The 23,237-nt window shown below is 38.7% G+C and overlaps 1 protein-coding gene across 5 annotated transcripts in view; it reads left to right on the top strand.

The window, feature by feature from the left end:
• KANSL1L (KAT8 regulatory NSL complex subunit 1 like) overlaps positions 1-23,237 on the top strand; it is a 60,974-nt gene that overhangs the window by 9,755 nt on the left and 27,982 nt on the right. For 4 of the 5 annotated variants that reach the window (XR_009958837.1, XM_062579286.1, XM_062579284.1 and 1 more), the window contains exons 3-6: positions 11,363-11,504; positions 15,375-15,572; positions 18,195-18,316; positions 22,632-22,833. Coding sequence is in view for 4 of the 5 variants with exons in the window: in XM_062579286.1 (XP_062435270.1) it covers positions 11,363-11,504; positions 15,375-15,572; positions 18,195-18,316; positions 22,632-22,833 (664 nt within the window). In the remaining variant the exon portion in view is untranslated. The remainder of the gene's footprint in view (positions 1-11,362; positions 11,505-15,374; positions 15,573-18,194; positions 18,317-22,631; positions 22,834-23,237) is intronic. The other variant, XM_062579285.1, reaches the window with a different exon arrangement.

Here is a 23,237-nt window from a genome sequence, read left to right as displayed (position 1 = left end):
GAGCTGTATCTCAATGCTTTGTGTCTCAAGTAAGATTGCTCTTATCCATCTATTTCAATACCTATATTGTTTAGTTGCAAATAGCTATTAGAACGCTTTGGACTGCTGTTCATCCCTCACACATTATATAGGTGCTGTCCTTGGGGAAGAGATTGTTGGTGTCCTGGTGAGCTCAAATATTTTAGTAGATAATTCACAATACTTACTGAACTTCTCTAGTTTTCAGAGTAACTGAAAAGTCTCATCCTATATCAGGAACTCAGTTGGAACACACATGGTCCTTTGTAATATTTCCCACAGAGAAATGTGAAAAAATAGTTGGCTCTTTTCAGGAATTTTTATCATATTGCTGCTACTGTCAGCTTAGGAATGTCCTTAATGTGTCACAACTTTCATAGAAGGTTTCTTAGGCAATGCACCAACTTTTCATCTGTATTTTGTATTATGTGCTAGTACTATTCCAGCCTTTGGGAGAGGAAATTCCATGAGATACTACGTAGGGGATATGATAGTATTTCTGTCTAGTTTCTCAAAGGCCAATGTTGGTGTCCAACCAAAATGGGCAGAGGACCCAAGCTGAGTATATCACACAGCTGAGTATAAGTAGTTCCCTCTGGAGTTCACAGCTCAGATCAACCACCTGAAGTGCAAAATAGACAACATCTCACCAGCTGCATTTACCTGGAACTTTTTGTGGTGGTTTGTGAGGACAAAGGTTATCAGTACAAATGATGACAGATTTCAAAGAAGGTGATTTGGGGGAGAATGCTCAAATTTTTTCAACAGCACAGCTCTGGGTGTTGCATGTCATAGCTTTCTAGGCCAGCTGTACATCCTTCCTCGTGTATTTGTGTGTGCTCCTGATGTGGTTAGAAGTAAAGTTCTGGTTGTTTACAGATGCACCACAAAGAAGTCTGATGCTGGGGTGATGTTAGGTAGGAAAGCCTGAAAGTTGCAAGGTAAAGAAATTTTCATCTTATACACATGAAGTGAATGATTTTTCAAGATCAAAAGGTAGATCACTGTGATCCTTTGAGGGCACAGCTGCTCACATCATCCAGTAGCGATGCATGTGCCTGATTGATAAGAGACAAAAGCTTCTTAAAATAGAATTTTCTGCAGAACAAGTAGGTGTCTGTCTAGTCACAAAAAGTCCAACTTGATGTGCCTTCTTGAAGTGTTTCTTGGGCAAACAGTCCCCTGCTCTGTTTTCCCAATCCTCATTCCCCCATCTGAATTCAGTCCTTTTGCATCATTTGGTGGATTTCTTTTTTCTTCTGAAATACTTCTAAGCTTTTCATCTGATTTCTGCAAGACATGTTTTACTGATTATCTTCCAGCAACCTCAAGCCTGATGAAGAAGCACTGTTACATTTTTTCCATGCCCACAGGGTTTATTGTGCCTGGAAACTTTCATGATGAATGTGCAGAGATAGTCAATCCTCCCCCTTCTTTTTATTTCTCTTCCCCCCTCTCGCCCTTGGATTTCCAATTGGAAAGAGAGAAGATGGGAAATCTGCTCTTAGTACAAATACTTGGCAGGGAGGGGAGCAGTAAGGGGGAGAGAATGCAGGAAGGAAGAAAATATTATGACTGATATCTCCGGATCTAATCTGTTTGTTCTAGATTATTTTCCATTTTTCCTAGCATTTTTCTCATGGCTAATTGAGCAACATCAATGCAATTCTCCAGGCCACACTATAGAAGGCACCGCTTAAGGGCTGGAGTTTATTGTCTGTCTTTGAGCCATGTTATAAGAGGAAGCTGTTTGTTTTTACAAGATCAGGTCCTAATTTTCCACTTGGAGCTGTAGTTTCATTTCATACCTGATAAGAGAACTGAATTCTGGTTTCGGGGAGGAGGAGAGTCTGCCAAGACTAAATACTGCTCTCTATAATTTTTTTTAATGCACAAAAACCCAATTGTTTCCATTCTTTTATGTCCTGTTTACTTTTACAAGTCAAGAAAATGTCTTATTTACATGAAAGATTAATGTGAGGCCTTTTGAATAAGTATAGACTCATAGGTGCTAATGATACACTGATTTTTGAAATGTTTTATACATTGCTTTTTCATGAATTCCATTCTCTTAATTCTTGGCTCCTGTCACTAGGATGTGGGAGGAGAGTTGTTACCAGGGAATGAAAGAAAAGCTAGCTTTATATTACACTCTATTTTCATTCTAAGGATACATGTATTATTTCAGCGTATATTCAGCATTACTTGGTTGGATTTCTAAAAGATGAGCTTACAAGTCCTTTAGGGTCCCACATGCATTTATTGTTTTCATTTTGAAGCCTGATGTACAGCAGCAATAACTTGGTTTTGAGCAAGATTTCTTTCTTGCAATACCAGAGTAATGCTCTTGTAAGTGAAGATCCTGATTTCTAACCTGTATTTACATTAATATTTTTGCAACTGCTGAAAGCAAACTGAATGATTTCAATGTAAGGCAAAAGGTTTGACAAGTTGTAACCTGCAAGGGAATCTCAGAGCTGGGAATGTCAAAGCTTATGAGTTAGATGAGTGTTGAATGCATATTAAATAAAAACTTACTTCTGAATGACAATTTAACATGTAGTCAATATAGTAGAATAGAAAATCTAATAACCAGATGCATGTACATGCATGATAATCTTGCATACTTAATGGTAGATTTTGGTTCCTGATATGAACTGCTATTTAGTAAGTATTTTATGGCTATTTTTTTTTTTACTTCTGCAAAACCACTATGTGTGTGTGGGTTTGTTAAAGATCTATTTACAGATAACAATGAACTATCTTTGATAACATCTTGTAAAATAAGAAAAATATTATTTAGTTTTGTAAATAAAACTGATTTCATAAGGATCTCCTTCAAAGGGATACATCCAGTGCCTTTAAGGGTCAGTGTACTTGGGTCCCTCCTGATTCAGGAAGTCATTTAAATGCTTTCCTTTTCACATTAAATAAAAAGTGTGCATAAGACTTCCCAAAATAGGAATGGTCTTCTGTAACAGGATTTCATTCATACTGCTAAATATGGATTAGGAATGTAACTTGAGATGTCAAATTTAAATATATTGATCTATACTCTTTTTTAATTTAATCATAAAATATGATTTACCATCATATTTTAAACAGAAATAGGTGTAAATGTATTGTTACTTTCGTTGTAAATTTACTCTCATGCAAATGTTTTACCTAACGTTTAAATTCTGGATCAACTGTTTAAAGTTTTGTGCTCAGAAAAGCTCTCGTACAGAAAAAAAAAAAAAAAAAGCTCTATATGCATCTTCTGCATCGAAATCAGACTTTTCACATAGCTCAATGAAGCTAGCTGCAAGCTGGATTTCGGTGCTCTGGGAATGCTGTACCCACCTCCCTCCTGTAAGAATGCAGATGCAGCTGTCGGGACCAACTTCAGTGGCAAGGCAGCACTGGTAATGCTGCTTGTATGATGTTTCCATTCTACATATCTTTAAAGGATTATACTGTAAGCTCTCTCTTAACTTACGGTAAGTATGAGATCCAGTTGTAGCACTACTTGTTTTCTTTTTCAAGAGCAGTTGTGTAATACTTAACTTAAAAGAGAATTTCTAGGCTTGCATTCCTGGAGTTTTCTGGTTGGGCTGCTGCTGTGTACCATTGCAAAAGCAAGAAAAGAAATGTCTTTCCAGTTAGCCCTGGTATTCTTGAGTTTTTCCTTTGCATAGGTGCACTGCCTGCTTCTTGTCTGCTCCTTGGTGTTCTAATCTACAGCATGCTGCAGTTTGGTGGAAGAAGTTGGGGAATCTTATTTTTTAAATTACTTTTACCAAGAGGTATTGGCAGAGATGTGTTTTGCTTTTTTATTATTTTTTAATTTTTTTAATTAAAAGAGGAAAGGTTGCTGCTTATTTATTTCCACAGGTTTTTGCTTCTTGGGCAGTTAATATTCCAACTGACCCGCTCCCCCCTCCACCAACCAGTTTGGCCTTTTACCATAAACAGCTCAAAAAAATTGAAAAGTACCTAGTGGGTCATAAAGTCAGCCAATGGGAAAGTTCAGAACAGTAGCAGGCAGCGCTGCTTTAAGAATATGAATTTTTCTTTTGTTGAACTCCGAGTTAACAATTCAGTGCAACTGTAACAATTCCGTTTTTAATATAAGGCCTGTGATAAGTGTGTGTTTCTGGATAGGTCCCTCCCGCCCCCCCCCCCCCCCCCCAGCTGGCACACACTGGCTATTACACCTTATTAAGTCAGAGGATGCAATTTCTGAGATAAGGGAGCTTGTAGAGCTCCAATGTGATTCTCCCCATGAACTTTCTCCAGATATTTAAAACTGAAGGGAGTGTGCAGTTTCTTTCCCTTTTTCTCTTTGTATCTTCAGTTATCTGCTACAGACTTTTTGATTGATTTTTTTCCCCCCTTTCTTCTCTTCCCTCTGCTTCTTGTCAAATGATTTGTGGAAGGCATAAAAATCTTACTCTGTTGCTATTTACTTTTCCCCCAAGTAGTTTTGTACCATGAATTTTGTTTTCAGGGGAAAATCACAGCTATAATTGGTAACTTCAGATATTAATGCATAACTTCCTTAGGCCTCATGGCTCAGCTAAAGTGTTCAGCTAGATAAAGTTTCTCAGTTTGGGAAATCAAGGTGCGCGTTATGTGTTAATATCAACATACGTTATTGGATGCAGTTCTGAAAGTATTAAATGGCAACAGGACGTCAAGGACGGCGGGACCAGGAGCGAGCGCCAGAAGCTGTTGTGATAAGCAGTTGCTGATGTCTGCAGATGATAGGAGAACTGTAACCCATCTGTTCTGAAGCTGTGCAGTGTTTCAGGGGAAAAATCTCTGCCAGGTGAAATTTTCTATTAAGCATCAAGAAAGATAAGTATCCCTGATGGTTCAGGAAGAATGACCTGCTTGCAGATCTTTGTGGAGATTGCAGTATAGTTCTGAGCACCAGAGAGTCTCCCTGAACCGATGCTATCAGTATTATTATTATTTGCCCCCAACCCCCAGCACGTAGCTTTGTTTGAGGCTGGTTCTCACTAAAAGCGGGATATTGCTCTCTGCAGTCATTATGCTGTATGTGCTTATGGACAGTCTGAACAAAGGGTTACAGAGAACTATTGAGAGTAAATAGTGTTTCATTATGTCTTCTTGATCAGGTTTGATAGCACGGGGTGAGATTTGTTGCATTTGTTTTGTTTTCATCTTTTTTACACCTTTTGGAACACATAGAGATTCAGTTCATGAAAGAGCACTCACTATTTTTTTCAGTTATGTGGTTATTACGGATTTTAACTGTTAACTAGTCTGGGGAATTAATGCTTCAACAGCAACCAAAGTTAGTTCATTCTGAAAACAAACATTAAGTAGGTGTGCTGGAAGAATTAGTCCTTGAAAAAGCATTTACGGGTCATTTCACAGTTGGACATGTTTGTTCAGCCATTACAAGAGTTGGAAGTTTTTGTTGCGAGTGGGTGTTATCTGGTGAGTAAAATCTAGATAAGATTATCTGAACTACATGCATTATGTCTCTCAGTTCACTCATTTAAAATGTTTAATACACTACCATCTCCTGATTTTCGTAGGTATTTTCTTGTTAAGTGTCAATATTTGGAGGGGGAAGAGAAATGGGCCTGCTGAATTTCACTAACATAGTGTCAGAATGTAGCAGAAGCCTTTCACTCACCTTGCTGGCATGCAGAAGAAGGTTGGTATTGGAGCCAGCTGCTCTTTGAGCATTGAAAACTGACTCTAATGCTGGTGCCATTAGGGCCAGTTCAGGCAGGTCACAGACTTGACAGCTCCCATCCTCTGGGCCCCACACAGTACTAATTTGCTGTTTAGCATTTGTGATACGGTGCCATGTATTAAATGTGAATCATTTCATATCTCTGTACAGCTGAGTGAGCCCACCAAGGGAACTGGGACTCCTCCCCCCCGCCCTGTTCCAGTATGTCTTCACTCTCGTGAATTTCATCATGAGTCATGTGATGTCTAGATGGGATTTAAAGCTTCTGGTCAAATTTCTGATTTTTTTTTTTTTTTTTTTTTTTGCTTCTCAGTTTCCAGAGTTGTGCCCTTCATCAAAATGATAAACCTCTGCAGTTACTTTCAGTGACTCCCACCAAGGAAGACAATTAACTTTTTACTCTTACAGTGACCTGTCTGAATGTGGCCGGTGCTGCTATGGGATTGGCGACTCCCCCTGAGCGCGGGGGATGAGCTGGCAGGGAGGGCTGAGGTTAGGAGCCTGAGGTCACTTTGGGACCTCTGCCACAGACCCAATCCATCTTCTGTGCACTGAGACTTCAGACCAGCCTGTGGACTGTTCTGGGAGCTCTCGTGTTCACCTGATGGTATTTTGGTGTGCAGCCTCAGTGGCGAGGAGCGTTGGCCACCCTTTCATAACTCTGTATTATGAGAGTAAACAAGGACTAGGAAACGATGTGTTTGCTATAAATTAGGCTGTGGAGGCAACTGAGTAGGGAAGTGATTATTAAAATTAGATGCCAGAACGGCAGGGATTAAACTGAAGGGAACTTAGCATGGTGTAAAGAGGAAAGTACAACATGTTAGGAGACGGAGGAGGAAATTCAAGTGCAAGAGGATGTCAGGAACAGCCAGTCTTTAGGTTTTATGCAGAGTTTCTGAACTGGAGAAGTTTTGTGCACACTGTGCCTTGCTCTCTGCCTGGTTCATCTACAAGAACATTTTAACTGACAATTATATATTACCTATGAACTGTTGTTCAGGCCTATTGTTTTGTTTGCTTATAGAAAAAAAATTACGTCCCCTGTAAACAGCAAAAACTCACAAGCAAAGCAAACCACAAACAACTGTGTGCATCTAGCACAGCAATTTTATTTTGGTTGGCAGTTCCCCTTTGCACTCCATTACGTTGCCTGGGTTTGTTTCTTGGCACACTTGACTTTAGCTATCAGGAAAACATAAGTCTCACCCACAGCTTAATGGAGGTGCTGGTAGGAGGAAATGCTTATCAAAATTGCTGTTGCAATCCCAATCTGTTACTGGTTTGATTACTTAAAAACATGGTCTGTTCTCAGTTCTGTTTTCTCTTTTGGGGGAAGGTAGGAGTGCTGAGGGATGTGACAATTGAGAGGAAGGAATCATGTCCTGTAGTATTGGTCTATATAATCTATAGAAAAGACTTTGAAGTTCAGCGAGTAGTAGTGACTGTAATAGCAATATATTATTTAAGGCTCATCACTTGCCTCTTCAGTCTTGGCAAAAGCAAGCAACTTCAGTGAAATGATTATACTGCCTCTGCTGGTGTCTGCAATCCAAAATTGATTTTTTTCCAACACATTGGGGTGATACAGTACAGTCCAAGTGTTCTCTTCCTGCTTTTATCTGACTTTCTGCATTTGTGTCTCTGTTCTTTGTGGCTAGTTGTTTCTTTTGCATTTATTTGTTTGCTCTTACAACTTGCACAGGACTGACCTCTTGCAGCTCAGCCCAAACTGTAAAAATGCAAGCCAGTGTCTCACATGAGAAATTCTCTCTCTGATGCAGTTTCAACCTGTGCATCTAGGGAAAACAAAATGAGGTGTTTTATTCATACAGAGTCAGTATTTCTGTGATGTCTTGAATTCTGATAGTCACAGATAAAAGCAGGAGATCATCTACAGATTTAGAATGATCCCAAGTGTAGTATGTTCATATGCTGATAAATATTTCCATGTACTACAGTACTGAACATTTGAAACCTCAGAAAATACAACGCTGTGGTTTATATTGAATTGCCAGCAGAAAAGTGACTTTGAAATTCCTTTTGAGGGTGTATGAGGTTAGAGTCAGAAGCACAGAAACCAAGTGAAGATGCTTATGCACAGGAAGTGGGACAGACAGAAACTACTTTTTTTATTATTATTTCTGCCCCCCTCCTCCCCCACACACATCGCATTCCCAATAGAGTACCAATGCAGGGAGCTTTTTGCTTTAGCACCTGCTCTGACTTGCTCCTTCGGTAGCAGCCCTGGTTATTTTGGTAGCCCTTTGTGGTTTTGCTCTTCTCTGGATTTGGAGTGTTAATGAATTTGCTGGCCCTGCCTTAAAACAGCTTTCTTTTTCCATACGAAGCTATCAGGTAGGAGCAAGAGGGATACCAGAAGAGTGTGGACTTCTAATTATCCTAGTGTTAGAAGGAATTGGTCATCTACTCCTGGTCATCAAAAGGTGCCCCACAAATTCTTGTTGCCTCATTTCCTCCCCTGAGGAAATACTGTACTCTATCCACTAACATCCCAGGAACAAGATTTATTTATTTATTTATCTCTCTCTAATTGGAATAGTGGGTTGTTACCGTTTATCACTTGGATTACCGTCGTATTTCATATGTAAACAGCTCGCTTCAAGACTATCAGATTAGCTTATAAAGACTTCTGTCTTCCTCTAAGGTGTTAAAAGATTTAACATACAGTTTTGCAGACAGACTGAAAAGCCAAGATGGTAAATAAAGAATGTAAGGTGAAACAAGGGACAAGTGACAGAATTGGGAGCAGAATTGAGCAGCTTGGGTGTCTCGTACTTTCTTCCCAATCCATAAAGGTGCCACCATGTGGGCTGCTCCACTGGGCTTCCCACTGCTTTCCTCTGGGCAGCGCAAAAGCCTCTCTGCCTGTCTGCAGGGCATCAAACTGGGGAAGCGCTCCAGGCTCAGACTTGTTCCTTCCCCCCTCCCAGAGTTAGATTTAACCGCACGCGCTTCTCTAACCCACGTTGCCGCGAGGCTGCCCTAGCACAGGTGCTGGCACAGGCGTGCAGTAGCCTGTAGCGGCTGCAAAGGGAGGCTGCAGTTGCTTTCCCCGGCACGAGCACGAGCTTATAATGTTTCCACTTAGTCCTGTGGAAACTCTTCTATAGAGGAGCCTGAGGACATTGTTATTACAGCGTAATTAAATACTGCTAGTTTAATTATATGCTACACTTATTTTCAGGCCTTAATATTTACGTGGTATTTTAGAAGGAAACAAACATACATGTAATAGTAGATCTAACATTGAGTGCAATTAATCCGAGATCTAATATTGGTTATTTAAAAAAAGAAAAGAAAAGTAAACATATTCCAAGCAAGTTTTTGAAAAATAACTTCTGGTGTTACATTGAGGAGGGTTTTTTTTCTTTTTGTTTGTTTTAATATATAAGACACTAATTTACCGAAGATAGTGACTTTATTTATCTTCAGTACCTGTTCTGTTGTCTTTGTGGTTTGGTATCTGAGCAGGGGTTCCTTTCCTGGCATACTGATTTTGCGTGGAGAATGCGCCCTAAGACCAGCTCCAGCCCTTTCCACCCCTCTCCTGTTTACCGTCTGTGGGAGTGTTTTCCTCTCTTTCTCGTCATGGCAGTGGAGTCCTTCTGGGTGTGTAGGGTCCCTCTCGGTGTCTTTCAGGATAGCTCACCTGATGCATTTAGGTTGTAATTTAATTCTGCTATTTTCATTTGTATTCTGTCAGCCTGGGTCTGCCCACGTTTTTTTTTTTTTTTTTTTTTTTTTTTTTTTTTTTTTTTTTTTTTTGGTGATCCGCTTTATTCCTATTTAGTTGTTATGTTAAAATGATTAACTAAGGGATTTGTTATAGCCTCCTTAAGCAGCTCTTCTCTTAGGACTAGCTTTTTGCCATCTTAGGATCTTGAGACAAATCCTGACTATTCTAGCCACCCCACTTGTTTAAGCACAACTGCAAAATTTGTTTATCAAAGAGAACAGGAAGAAAGTTCTTGTCAAGAGGGCCTGGTTGAAACACAAGTAATCGAGGTATTTGTGTGCTAGTGATAATGAGAAAGCAAAGAGAAGTAAGGAAGGGTTGTCAGAAAAATGTATATTCACAAAATGACTTCATGTGCCCTTTTCTTCCTAGGCAAAAATCACTATTATAAATTATAACATTTTAAAAAGGAGTTTATTATGATATGTATTTATAAGAGTTCTTGGAGTTTCTTTTGTGATTGTAATCCACTTTATTTGGTTGCATGTAGCATATAGCCCTCCACAGGCCACTTCAGTCTCCTAATTTCATGTGTTCATCTTGGCTGTGTAGGAGAGCTTTAAAGCTGGTTGTAAATTATGTAGGCAGAAAATGGAAGATAAATTATGTAAAACCAGGGGATATTAGGTATTTTAAAGGTGACCTACCAGAAACTGCTTGTTCTTGCTATTTATGATAGCTAAAGTAGACCTGAAAATAGTGAGATTTTTTTTTCCATTATTTATGATAGCTTACCTTTTTTTCCATTGGTGAGGTAGTTGACACAAAATTGTGCTCGAAACAGTACTACTTGCCCAGTGTGCCTATGCCAAGTCTCTTCCTTTATCAGTGGGGTTTTGCCTCTAGAATTCTTTATTGCTGGATGAATGGTGAGCTTAGTTATTCTGCCTACCCCGAATTTACCATACCATTTCTTCCAGGGTTCAAATCCAGTAGTTACTCCAAAAACGTACTCGAGTAGAGGCATATTTTCCAGAAGGAACTTTGGTCTTGTTTTTACAATTCTTTTAAGTTAGCTGTGGCAAAATACTTGATAACTTCAATGGCAAAAGATGCAGTTGTTTTCTTATAAAATAAAAATACTTAATTAATGATAGAGTACTCGTGGAAATTGCATATTAAAATACTGCATTGTGTTATTTCTTTTTTCTTTTTCTTGTCTGAATAATAAAATGACTTGTTGAGTGGTACCATTATGCCATCCATTTATTAATACATAGGTTGAGTAAAGTGTCCTGATAACCAGTGATGATTTTAGTGCAATAACATTAAAGTAATCATAATGTGAAACATCAAGGAGACATACCTTTTGTATTGGTAAATACAGCTCTTTGTAAACAGCAATAAGAGGCATTATTTTGACCTACCAAAACTATACTTACCCAGTTAAGCTTCAAAAATAAGTAGAATAAAAGAAAGCTAAACTATGTCAGAGTTTTTTGGGTAGCTGGTCATCGCTCTATCCCGTCTTACTAGATGGCAGTTGTTAGCTAATGATATTCCTGGAAGCTTGTGGGAGGAAGTACAGCATAAGAGGATTTTCATTCTTGCTTGCGGAGTTACTGGAATTCTTTACACATCTGTGATCTGCATTAACTGATAGAGTTTGGTCATTTCTCCGGTGCCTGGTTTTACAGCACATAACAGAAAAACTAGCTGAGCTGTGAATAGCCAGCGAACTCTGATCGTACTGGTTTGGGCAAGTTCTGTAGTTACAGAAATAAGCTGATGTGAAACTGGCTGTGTATAATCAGATACCTTCTGAAAGTAACTGAGATGCTTGCAACATGAGGCAGAGCAGCTGTCAAAAATGTTTTTGTGCAAATGTGGTTATCTTTATTTTTGGACTAACCCGCATTTTGTCTTCACAGCAGCTATACTTCTGAATGGAAGTGGCTTGCAGACAGAGCTAGAGTTGGCTGCCGTTGGACGTGGCTTCAAGCCCAGATTTCAGAACTAGAATACAAAATCCAACAACTAACTGACCTTCACAGGCAGATACGTGCCACCAAGGTATTGTCTGTAAGCCCATAGATGGGTTCTTTGGATAATCTTTTGACAGTGTCTCTTGTAATTTTTTTTTCCTTCCTCCTGCTTGTTGTTTGTTTTCCCCCAGAGCTGTGGTATCCAAGCATACTATTGCATACTATTACAAAGGTTAATGAGAAAGGCATCAAGGGCTAAAAAGAAGTATTGTAATCTAGAGGCATCAGTACAGGATTGGGAGCCAGGAACTCTTTACGTTCCTGTCCCTGACTATGACTCTGTTAATGACTTTTCATGGACCTGGGACAAGGCATTTCACTTACTGTGCTAGTTACTCCCCCTGTAGAAAAGGCAAGATTTGTTTTTCAGGAGAGGGTGGTTAGTTATCCTTTTTTGTGTTACAGGATTTGGGAATTTTTTTTTTGTTATTTAAGTGAATGTTTATTCTGAGGATTAGTAAGTTAATGTTTGTATAGTGCTTTGAACAGTTCAAGGATTAATTATTACTGAAATTCCAATGTGTGTAACTCATGTACTATTTTTTTAAAAACGAACTGGCTAGACAGTGGTAAGTCGCATTCCTAAAACATTAATAATCTATCTTTCTATCAGTTTAATGGGCTGTCCAGGTCATTCTCGTGTGTAAGAAGCCAAAACTGGTGGTATTTCTGGTGGATGTAATAGGAAGAGGTCTTAGGGGAGCGCTCTTTGACTCATCATTTTTGAGCATCATGTAGGTTGGCTTGTCTTATGTTAGAGCCAGATGAGCACAAATTAAAAGGAGGTGGCAGATGCTTCGGACCTTATCTGGCTGAACCTGAGACTTGGAGGGAGGAAAAATGGAGAGGAAAATTGCTGTAGTGAGCATTTCCTTTGACAGCATAAAAAATTATTCTTTCTTCTTTTTACCCTTAAGGCCCTTCTCTTTTCGTATCCAGCTTTGTTTCTGCCCTGTTCACAAAGTTTTCCCAATTAAGTTTTCCTTCAAAAACAAATTGAAAAGCTTTGTTTGAGAATCTATTCTGCCTCGTCCATAGAAATGGTCACAGGTTTCATATTTTGGGGAGGGGAGAGAATGTCTGTATCTTACTATTGTCCTACATGCCAAGTATGCAAACTTTGTTACAACCGAAAGCTATCAGACTTTAAACGACATAGGTCTCATGAGCTGGAGAACAGGCAAAAATCGACAGCAGAGAAATGAGAGAAAGAGTGTTTTTAGTCATGCATTTTCTTCACATTAAGTGGTATATTGGCTTGGAGCCTAGTCATCTTCCTGGTGGAGATCTTTAGTGACATTCCTTTTTGCAAACTTCATGCCCCTTTTACTAGCTGTGGGGTTCAATATTTGGCATTGTGTCCCTTAGAGAAGATAGACATGTATTTTTGTTGGCTGTGTGGTTTTTCTTTCTTCTTCTTCATGGGGGGCAGGAGGTATATGTGTTTGCAGTGTACCAAGACAGCAGCTTCAGAAGGACACAGGACAGGCAGGCCGATAGAAGAGCTCTTTGTTTTCATTTAGGGGCAGCAAAGTAGTTACACAATATCATTAGAATTTGTATGCTGTGTTCAATGATTTCAAAGTGTTTTTCTTGTGTTATAAGTGGGGGAAAAAAAAGTGATTCATAGCCAGTTTACAATGACTTCAAGCAAAATGCCACGCCTCTAACTTGTGGACAGTTTTCTGTCCTTTTACAGTGTCTTCTCCATTCGTGTGGACCCAGAAGTGGCAAGTCTGGATCTTTGAGAGTGATTCTGCTTTTCTTTTTTTAAAAAAAGAAAAAAAGAAAAAATTATTTGTGTACGTATATTTATTTTAGTTTTTTGGTAGGTAGGTAGATAGATATCTGTCTACCAAACAAAATTACATTTAAAATTTAAAAAAAGTTTGTTGCCAAAACCTACTGATTGCAACCAATATAACTTTCAGTTCCTAGAGAGTCAGTTATCCTTTACTCTTTTTCTTTGCTTTTTTGCCTGCTACTGCTCTCTCTTTATGGTGTGAATTGTGTGACTATAGTTTCAGATCAATCCTTTCTTTCCATCCTTTCTTTCTATACTTTTCACCAGAATTCTGCAAATTAAAAAATAAAACTTAAGTAGAGGGGAAGGGGTAGGTCTCCCCCATTTGACTACTTTTCCTGTTTGTCTTCCTAGTTTTCTGACTTCAGAATTTGTGTTTTAGGCTGTTCAGGATCTTTTTCTTCTTCTAGTAATCATGGACTGTGATATTTTTACTGTCTTATAATCTAAAGCTATTGAGCTAGCTTTTGAGCTAGCTTGCTTTCCTATTAAAACCTTGCATTAAAATAAGAGCTGTGCTTGAATATCCTCGAATGTAATGCCTGCCTTGTAACTGCTGTGGTCTACAGATTATAGAGTGATACTGGCTGGATTCGTTTTCATCAGCTGTAAATGAAAAGCACAGATGGTAGGCTACTACCTGATAATGGATGTAAAAAAAATCTGGTGTTGACCTGATGGAAATCCAGAATCTCTGTGGGCCTTTTGAGCACTGAAGCACCTAGCTTTGTTTTCAAGAAGGTATCTTGATTGTCAGCTTTGACTTTGTATACAAACGGGAATAAGTGAGAGGCACAAGAAGAACAGATCAATTACGTATTTTCTCCTGGTCTTCTCTTTGGAAGCAAATTGCTTTCTTGTTCTAGAGCAAGTTGCTGCTAAGCCAGGAGTCAGGATATGAGTAGAACTACAGTAGCCTTAATTTCCCACAATATAGATGAAGTCTGTCTTCCTAAAAGGAATAATACAGGGATTGCTTGAACTCGCACAATGACAATCTTCCCTCACTTTTTCATAGAATATTCTGACTAGAAAGAAGAATCTGAGACAGTGTAGTGGAATGATCCCATTCTTTCAATACTGCTTAATATTTGAGTAACAGTCAGTGCTTCAAAACAAATACATCTTTTCCCTTTTCAGAATAAAAGTGTGATAGCGTTTTCTGAGTATTGAAGTTACATGCTCAAGATAGTGACAAAATAATGGGACCATCTGAGGACCCATTTTTTACTGTTTCAAAGTTCCTTTTGCTTATTATTTTACTTACTTCAGAATAACTGAGATGTTACGTAGGAATGTATTTTGACATTGTTATTTTTGTAATCTGTCTTGTGGAAAACACAATGAAGGTACTCTTTCTATTTCTGTTTCTGAAACTCTTGTTATTTCCCTACCGTGAAAGCCTATATTTATCTCTTTAGGAGACTTGTACTGTAGGTGATGGATCTTGACTGATACCACTTTTGTGCAAATGGTCTTGAAAAACAGTGAGATTGATAGAATGGATGCCTCTATGAGTAGGAAACTAAAAGTGCTCACGTTAAAAAAAAATAAATAAATAAATGACTAAATTGTAAAAGACCTTTTTGGAATTGTATCCATCTCTGTTATATAAAGAATAACAGCCTCAATGTTTCATTTAGGTTGGGGTTGGGAATAAGAAAAATAGAACATCTTAAAATGCCCCAGAGAAACTTTTTGGCTGCAAAGACTGTAACAAACTTCAAATCAGAAGGTGGTTGTTTCTTACAGGAAAAAAAAACCTTCTTAAATCAGCAGGCAAACGATCATGTTGTTGCTCTAATAAGTATAAATTTCTGATTTGAATTTTGGCATGGATGTTTAAGCAGTGGTATAAAACTGTAGTGTGATTGTTATTATAAGGAATAACATGAATGATGCAGCTTTTCATTAATAAAAACTGCTAGTATTTCTATGTTTTAGGTGCTAAGTGTATTTAAAATCTAGATTAAGAGCTCCAAAGAGTTGCTGGGAGGGCTTTAAGGGGGATGTGCCAGGGTTGACTGCTGCTTAAAAATGATTTAGGAGGGTTAATCTGTCATCAACCAACTGTGTTCAATTGCTGTTGTCTAGGGGATGGTGATCTTAGAAGAATTCCCATTTCCAAAAGACATTTTGAAGAAGCAAATACAATTGACAGACCAAGAAGCTTTATTAAACGCCACAGGGAATTCGCAAGCTGCCATTGAGAGACAGGATTCTTTGCCGGAGCATGATTTTGAAATGTCACCCAGCAGTCCTACCCTGCTTTTACGAAACATAGAAAAACAGGTAAAGTAAAAGGAGAACAGAAGATCCAGCAGAGCCAAGTGATCTATTTCAAAAATAGGCAGGTTCCCTGGTAATTTCTTACAGAGAGAAAGATACTTCACGCACCTGAGAGTGGGAGCTGGTGAACTGCAGGACTTAAATATGTACATTCGTCACCAGGTTTACAAATTAACCTTTTGTTTCAGGTGTTTCAGATTGCTACTTCGATTATATCAAAGTGGCCACATAGCTGCTTTTAATAGGTCTCCACAAAACCACCTCTCCTTTATAGTTATGTTCAGTGTAGTGTTGCCACAGATTGTGTCAGGGAATACTTGTGTAAGATGAAAGAGTGCAGTAGAAGATGGAGCTATGTTACAGTTAAAAACAAACAAAAAACCCATAAAACATAATTGGTGATCTGGCCTTTTCAAGCATCAGTGGAGCACTGCTGTTAGCAGCTCTGGACTGCCACGTCTGCTCTCACCCAGCGTAGGCGTAGCTCTAGCAGCGTTTGGCTTTGTGGTGTGCTAAACAGTCCTGTCCAAGGTTAATTCCAGGAAATACAATGTCGACTGTGGCAGAGTTGTCTTTTGCTAGAAAGTGCGTATAAAAACTTAGTAGGATCACGTTACTGAAGGAGATGCAGAAAACTTGTTTTCAGAAGGAATTTATATAGTTAGTGTAAAGCAACCCTAACAAAGCTGGTAAGATACGTTAGTGCAGTACCCTGCTGCTATACATAGTGCTGCTAAACATACCTGCATCTTCTACTGCGCTCTTTCATCTTGGTCACACACACATTCTTAAAATAAGGTAAAAGTAGCGTCAGGTAGTATACCTGTTCCTGTTTCCTTTTTCTTCTTTGATAGTATCTACGTAGTTATAAGCAGATTTCCAAGAACTTTGGTTATCTGAAAGTGACTTAGGAACAAAGGTGATCTTCATTTAAAGCATCTCACTAATTACATCAGTTTTTCTGCCCTTTACACCACCAAAAGTTTGGGGAGTTGATTTGATTTTTAACAATCACTTCTGTAATTCAACCTTGACGCCAAAGGAGAAAGTCTGGGTTTCTTCTTGTTCACTGTTGGAAATAGCAATGCCATAAGCCAAAGTATGTCCATCGTTCATTGTTCCACAATTCTTGACTCCTGTGTTAGATAAAAGTTTTTCTTAAAATAAAATTCATTAGGGAAAAAAAAAAAAGAATCGATAAAGAGTACAGAGTGACTAAGCCTTGCAGGGGGGAAGAGGTTGTTTTTGTTTTTTTTCTTCATTCTGTTTTAAAGTCCTTTCCAAAGCTGTAGAATGTTTCTTAAAAAACATGTGTTTTTCCTTGCATTTTGGACATCTGCTGTTGTTCTGATGCTTTTACATTTGTTTGAGAGAAGCTTTGCTCCTTACAAATTGAACGCTGTTCGGACTTGTTAATGAATCTGCTAAATATTTTACTAGCATCTTGTTTGCTTTTTTTCAGACCTTTTGTAATTGACTTGATATTTCTGTGCTTTGATATCCATCCCTGAATATTTTATTCAGACATGAAATTTTTACCCGACTGCATCACTTAAACATTAACAGAAAAGACGTGACTAGTAATAAAAAGGAAAATATTTTTTTTCTGCCACTTTCTGTGTAAATGTTATTGCCTGAAAATGTAAACTGAACTACTTATTGGGTAACCTTTGTTAACTATTGTTTAAAATAATCTCAGATCTTAGTTGATAATCCTATAAAATAATTTAAACGTTTTAAAAATGTGTATGCTATTTGAGGTACATTTCATTCATGTTCAGTATGCAGCTGACAGTTTCCTCTGAGTAAGCTAGTGGCTCCATATATTGTCAGACTAACCATTAAGTTTTAACATTTAAAACGAAAGCAATGTGAAGTGTTATCTGGAGTTAGTCCACAATTCATTGCTTTATAAGGAGTAATTCTTAACAGATGAGCTGTGTTTGCCTTGAGGCAATTCTAAAAGTCAGTGTTTTAGAGGAGGAGGATGGTGTTAGGGAGAGTTTTCACTGTCATTTTTGAGAACATGCGAAGATTTTTGGCCATTGTGTCTGCAGTTAGAGTGGTCCTCCTGTATTTACTGGCTTTTATAAAACCACCTTTATCAATTACAGTAAGCAATAAAGAGGATTCTTTTAACTAGAAAATTACTTTGAGGCAGCAAAGTGTACAATAAGGAGACAGCAGATATTTTTGCTTTCGAAATGATCTCTGAAAAGCCAATTAACAGCTCTGAGCTGCAGCTGTTTTAACATCAGCTGTAAAAATGTTCTGGTTTCTTCTGCCTTTTTTAAAATCTTCTGTTCAAATACAAAAATCACTAATGTATTTTGTATGCTACTTACCCAAATGTCTAAAATATGTCTTTGGCTGGTAGTTCAGCACTTTTTCTTTTGTTTGTTTTTTGTTTTTGTATAGTTGTACGTAACTGTGAAAGAAGAAATATGTTGTTCTTAAATAATTGCAAGCAGAAACTAAGTATGCTTATTCCATGATGTACAAGTCTGAGACCCCAAGTAGAAAGAACTAGAACAAAACCTCAGAACTTTGGAGCTGTTCAGTCTAGGTTAAAAAAAAAAAAAAAAAAAAAAAAAAAAAAAAAAAAAAAAACTTTTTATCTTTCAGAGTGCACAGCTGAGTGAAATCATCAGTAGCCTAATTGCTCCACTCAATCTGTCTCCAGCTTCTTCTCCTCTCTCCTCCAAAACTTGTAGACACAGACAGCTGGTCAATGGCATCTCCTTCAGGTGGGTCATAGTATGGTGGCATTTTGTTTGAGACCGACTTCTGGTAATACATAGATCAAACCGACAAACCTTACAGTAGTAAGTTACAAAGAGAGAGCTGTTTCCTGGAAACTTCAAGAGAAGTAAAAGTGTTGCTTGTAAGGCTCAACATAGTAGTTTTTGATTTTATTCCTAAAGACGTCATAAAATTAAACAGTTACTGCAACTGCATTTGAATACTGGTATGATGAATGTATTGGTGAAGTAGTGAAGGAAAATATCAAATAACAGTACTTTAGATTATTTAAAACTTAAGATAACCTGCCATCACGAGTACAACTTTATTTCTGGAAAAGTGACAAACTAGTCTTTATTAGATGAGTATGTACACAGTGTCACCCATGCCTCAACGTGGGTCAGTATTGGTGTGCCAGCTTTGTTAATTTTAAGCACATCTCCAATATGAAGCAAGATTTATCTTTGTCAGCTACTTTTTCGGGGATTTTTGAGAGAGTATCTTTCCATTTTTGGTCTTTTGTTTTGAATGGATTTATTTACCCGGAAGATAGTATCACTCAGGGGAACCAGCACCAGGAAATGTTTGGGTTTGAATGGGACTAGATGATCTCCAGAGGTCCCTTCCAACCTTACTGATTGTGTGATGACCTTGTGTGTGTATCAGCTTGAGAATACGGTAGAAAAATATTTCTTAGTACTCTTCCACGTTTTTAATAGTAATATCTTTTATGCAAAGATTTTAAAATACAGCACAGACAGTAATCAGCGTTAGTCTCAAAACAACACTAAAATAATTGACTACCATCCTGTCTTATAAAAGACCTAGGCACGTAGGCTGTTTCTCCTGAGATACTGTTAATGTGATTTGGGGGGTGGAGGGGTTGCTGAGTTATTCATAGGTCTTGATTAAGATCAGGTGGATGAAGAGAGGGCTCACTGTCTGCTACGGCTAGGCGGTTTACTGCAGTGTCTGCAGCAGAACATAATTCCCTGGCCCCCGGCACCAAGAAGGGCTCGGAGTGGCCACACAGGCTGTTGCAGCAGCTTTGCTGCAGAAGCAGTAGCTTCCCGCAAAGAGATTATACTGAGCAGCTTGGGTGGACAGCTTCCGTAACTGCCGTCTGTTCCAAAGCGATTGAGGGGCTGTGCCCTAAATTTAAGGATGAAGAGGGTCCTGTCCTGTATTATTTATGTTCCTGGTGTATCAATTATTTACAAATAAGGTAGGGAAAAAACAGAAGATTCAGCTGAGTCTTGGGATGATACTTTCCATTGGGTGTTTACAAGAAACTGTCTAAAACCAGTTCTCTTTCCATGTCGTAAGCAACAGAATTGTTTGCTCAGGTAGTGCTGTCTCTAAAACTGGTTGTCTTCTACTGATAGCCAAAGAAGAATGGGAGGACTTGGAAGATTTTTCTCAGTGCAGTAGCTCTGAACTGGAGATGGTGAGTTAGGTGTTGGAAGGGAATCTGAGGAACTGCGATCTTTCTGTATGTCATCTTGAAAATCAGAAAACTATTTGGTTTTGATTTTTCAAGCTATACAGAAGTAATTTTCACCTCTTGTGAAGTGTTTTGCAGTGTACAAGTAAGTACTCTTTTTTAAAGGTGGTAGTTGAACAGAGTATAGCATGGTTATCATGGCAATCCTGCAGGGAACTTCAGTCTCCTTCTAGTTTTTGTTTCCTTTAATGTATTTAGATTCTTCTGATGTCTTTGTCTGTCTGTCTGTTGTTTGTTTGTTTTTCTGCTTTGTTTCAATTTGGGTGTAATTAATTCAGACTGTGGTATATTGGAGTTAATTCTTTGGCTCCTTCTCCTCTCACTTTTCCAGGATGTTCTCTGACTGTATTATGTACTTGAGAAAGTGGGTCAAAATAAAATGGAAAGTAATGTGATTTTTGGATTTTGAAGAGGAAAAAGAATGATAGCTATTTTTACTTGGGTAAATTGTTGAAATTATTTGTGGGTTTTTTCTATGAAAGATTCGGTAGTCCACGGTTAAAGTGGGTCTAAGCGTGAGAAGCTTTGAGGTTGGCAGTCCTGGAGTTGCAGTATAGTCTGTTAATTGTGTATTATTCCCTGTGGAATTGGTGGTGCACCTATGGTTTCTGGCTGATTAAACGTGGGTGACTTTGAATCGCCATTTCATTAGTAGATTCCTTTTCTATGTAGTTCTTCTTGGGATCCAGATTCAGCTGATGCAGACAAGATCAGACAGATGCGTTGTATGAAGGTAAATACAGAAGCAGCTCTTCAAGCTGGTGATAACTTTTCTTATCAGGAGAGAGGACTTAGAAATTTCTCTACTTCAGTACAAGTAGAGCCTGTCCTGTGGCTTCTCCAGCATATGTGAATCTGTGAGCAAAGTGTCTGCTCTTTAGCTAGGCTGCTGTGCTGGAAAGGCCAACCTTGCCTGGGAAGCCCGCATGCACAAGTGGTAGGAAAGCCGTGCTGCTGTATACTGGAGCTCCCTAGAGCCAAGATCTCTGCTCCATCTGAAGATAGAGCTGGGCCTTACCCTAAGGCGTAGGAGATCAAACAGAGCAACTGGCAAAGATGACAGGGAAATTGCCCAAGAATTCAGCAGACCATCTGAACAAAGTCAGGAATTGCAGAAATGGAGCCAGGATGAGAAGGTGACTTTTGTGTTAGTTTACCTGTCCAGGTTGTCTGTCATATAAGAAGGAAGTGTGTGGATGTCCAGAAGTTGGACTTCATACTGTGTGACATCCAGATAATTGCAAAGAAAATGTTTTGGAGATTCAGAGAAAGTATTTGGAGAAACTTTTGCATAGGCTTTAAAAACTCTGTTTCTTTCCCAAACCTTAAAAATTTGATATTAGCAAAAAGAATGTCACGCTTCAGAATTTTTGGCCATTCTTGATACATACTAAGGTTTCTTTAAATCGTTATTACCATTCTTCCTTTCATTAGCACCTTTTTTCTCATTGGGTCTGCTTCATTTGTTGAGTATTTCTGATGTGCCAAAAGGATACCTCAGATTCTTGCCCATGAAACTTTATTACCCCACCAGCGCAGCATGCGGTGGTGTTTAATCATGCTTTTATAACAATTGCTTCTGTTTGTCAAAAAAGATTGATAAATGACATTGTAATAAATTATTTTTGATGTTTCATTACATAACTCTACTAAGTGATGTAATCAACCTGTGACTTACTAGATAAAATCCGTGAGAGAAAATAACAGTTTATGCAGGTAGATTACCTGTTATGAGCCAACGAATACCTTATATACCTCCAATTCTCAGGCAATTCAATGTTGCAGTCAGGGTCTTCAGTACTGTACAAATAGATGCACACTTGAGGGCTTTTTGCAGCAAGCCTTTAGCTTTGCAGGCAGATGTTGCTACAGCAACAACATAAAAGTCAGGAGAACTATGAAAGTGGAGTGCGTTCTTCCCATTGAGTCATTCCCACCCAAATGGAGGATGTTTTGAATTCTTATCTTGCAGTGCACATTGTTCTGATGAGCAGACAGTCTGTTGTTTGGCAAGAGTGATTCAAGCTATTATGTGCATACTCTCTGATTTTTTTTTTTTAACTGCTCTTGGCTCCTTTTTGGCAGGTAACTTTTTTTTGTATTAGTAAAGATGTAGTTTCAAGAAGTGTGCATGTGGCTAAGGTGGTGAGGGGATGATGGTATGATAGGTAAGGGGATTTTAAGGTGGTAAACTCGGGGAAATTCAGGTATGACTGAGGCTGAATGATAGAATTTGGCTTTGCACATGTTTAGGTAAGACAGTGTCACTCTGTTTGGAACTGAGCTTGTGTTCTCCCAAATCATGTGGGTGCGAGCAGCTGCCAGCTCTTAAAGGCAGACAGACAGAGTCAACTGACCATCCTCTGCAAGAGCCTCCTTAGGCTGGGCTTTAGCTCCATTGGAGAAAAGAAGGCAACAAAATAGAAAGGAATGAAAACATAGTGAATTACCAATAACAATAACTATTTTAAGAGTAGCAAATCACTGAAAATGAAAGTTGAGGGAAATGCATCCTCTCCTACTTGATCTTGCCACTTTTTGGGTTGCAATATGTCAATACACAGGCTGAGAAGCATGCTCAGTTTGGCATGATGCTCTTGCACAGATAAACTTTCTTTTGTGACATAACATAGAACTAAACAAAGAACAGAGCACCTGCATGATTTCTTGAAACAGTGTGCTAAAATATTTTAGTGTTTGTAAAATTCTCTAGAATTAGATGGCTAGCACTAATCAGTGCTTGAAACATGGGTCTGTGCATGTCTAGCACGTTTAACTTTTTGGATTTCCTTCCCCTGTTAATTATGACATTGCAGAGCTTCAGACAGCAGAGAAGTATCCTCTTCGAGTAGCTGGTTGCTTGATCATCAACACATCAAGAAAAGAAGAAGAGAGCGGACAAGACTAAGATCGCTGTCTGTGACCAGTGTGAGCACATCTGCCCGAACAAGGCCACTTCATAGCTTCCAGAAGAGGAAGCTCTACAGAATGCCTGGGACGTGTTACTGGAGTCAGCAGGTGAGCCCTCGCCTTGCTCTTGAGGAGGCAAAACCAGATAGTCCAGCTGTTAAAGCCTGTGTGTGTCTGTCTGGTATGGCAGGAGAATGGAGCACGCTGAGCTGGTTATTTGTTACGTTCAGGGAGCGTGTAGTGTATGTGGCAGGAGTACCAGCTGTGTCAGCAGGAGCTCAGAGTTAATGAGTTGAACATAAAAATTAAAGATTGCTCAGAATCCTGCTCATCAGATCAATTTGTTGCATGACTATCTTTAAAGAGTTTTTTTTTTTTTTCCATAACCTTCCAAGAGACATCTTGAGAGCTTTCCTTGGAGGCTTGACTGCTGAGGAAACATGCTACAACGTAAATCTGTGGCCTACTTTTTTTTTAGGATATTTGTTTTAACTGCAAGAGAGTTTACACAG

Source organism: Rhea pennata, chromosome 6 (assembly GCF_028389875.1).
Source record: "Rhea pennata isolate bPtePen1 chromosome 6, bPtePen1.pri, whole genome shotgun sequence".
In the NCBI taxonomy this organism is placed as follows: Eukaryota; Metazoa; Chordata; class Aves; order Rheiformes; family Rheidae; genus Rhea; species Rhea pennata.
The sequence above is the reverse complement of the archived record's forward strand: the minus strand, read 5'-3'. Positions and strand labels throughout refer to the sequence as shown.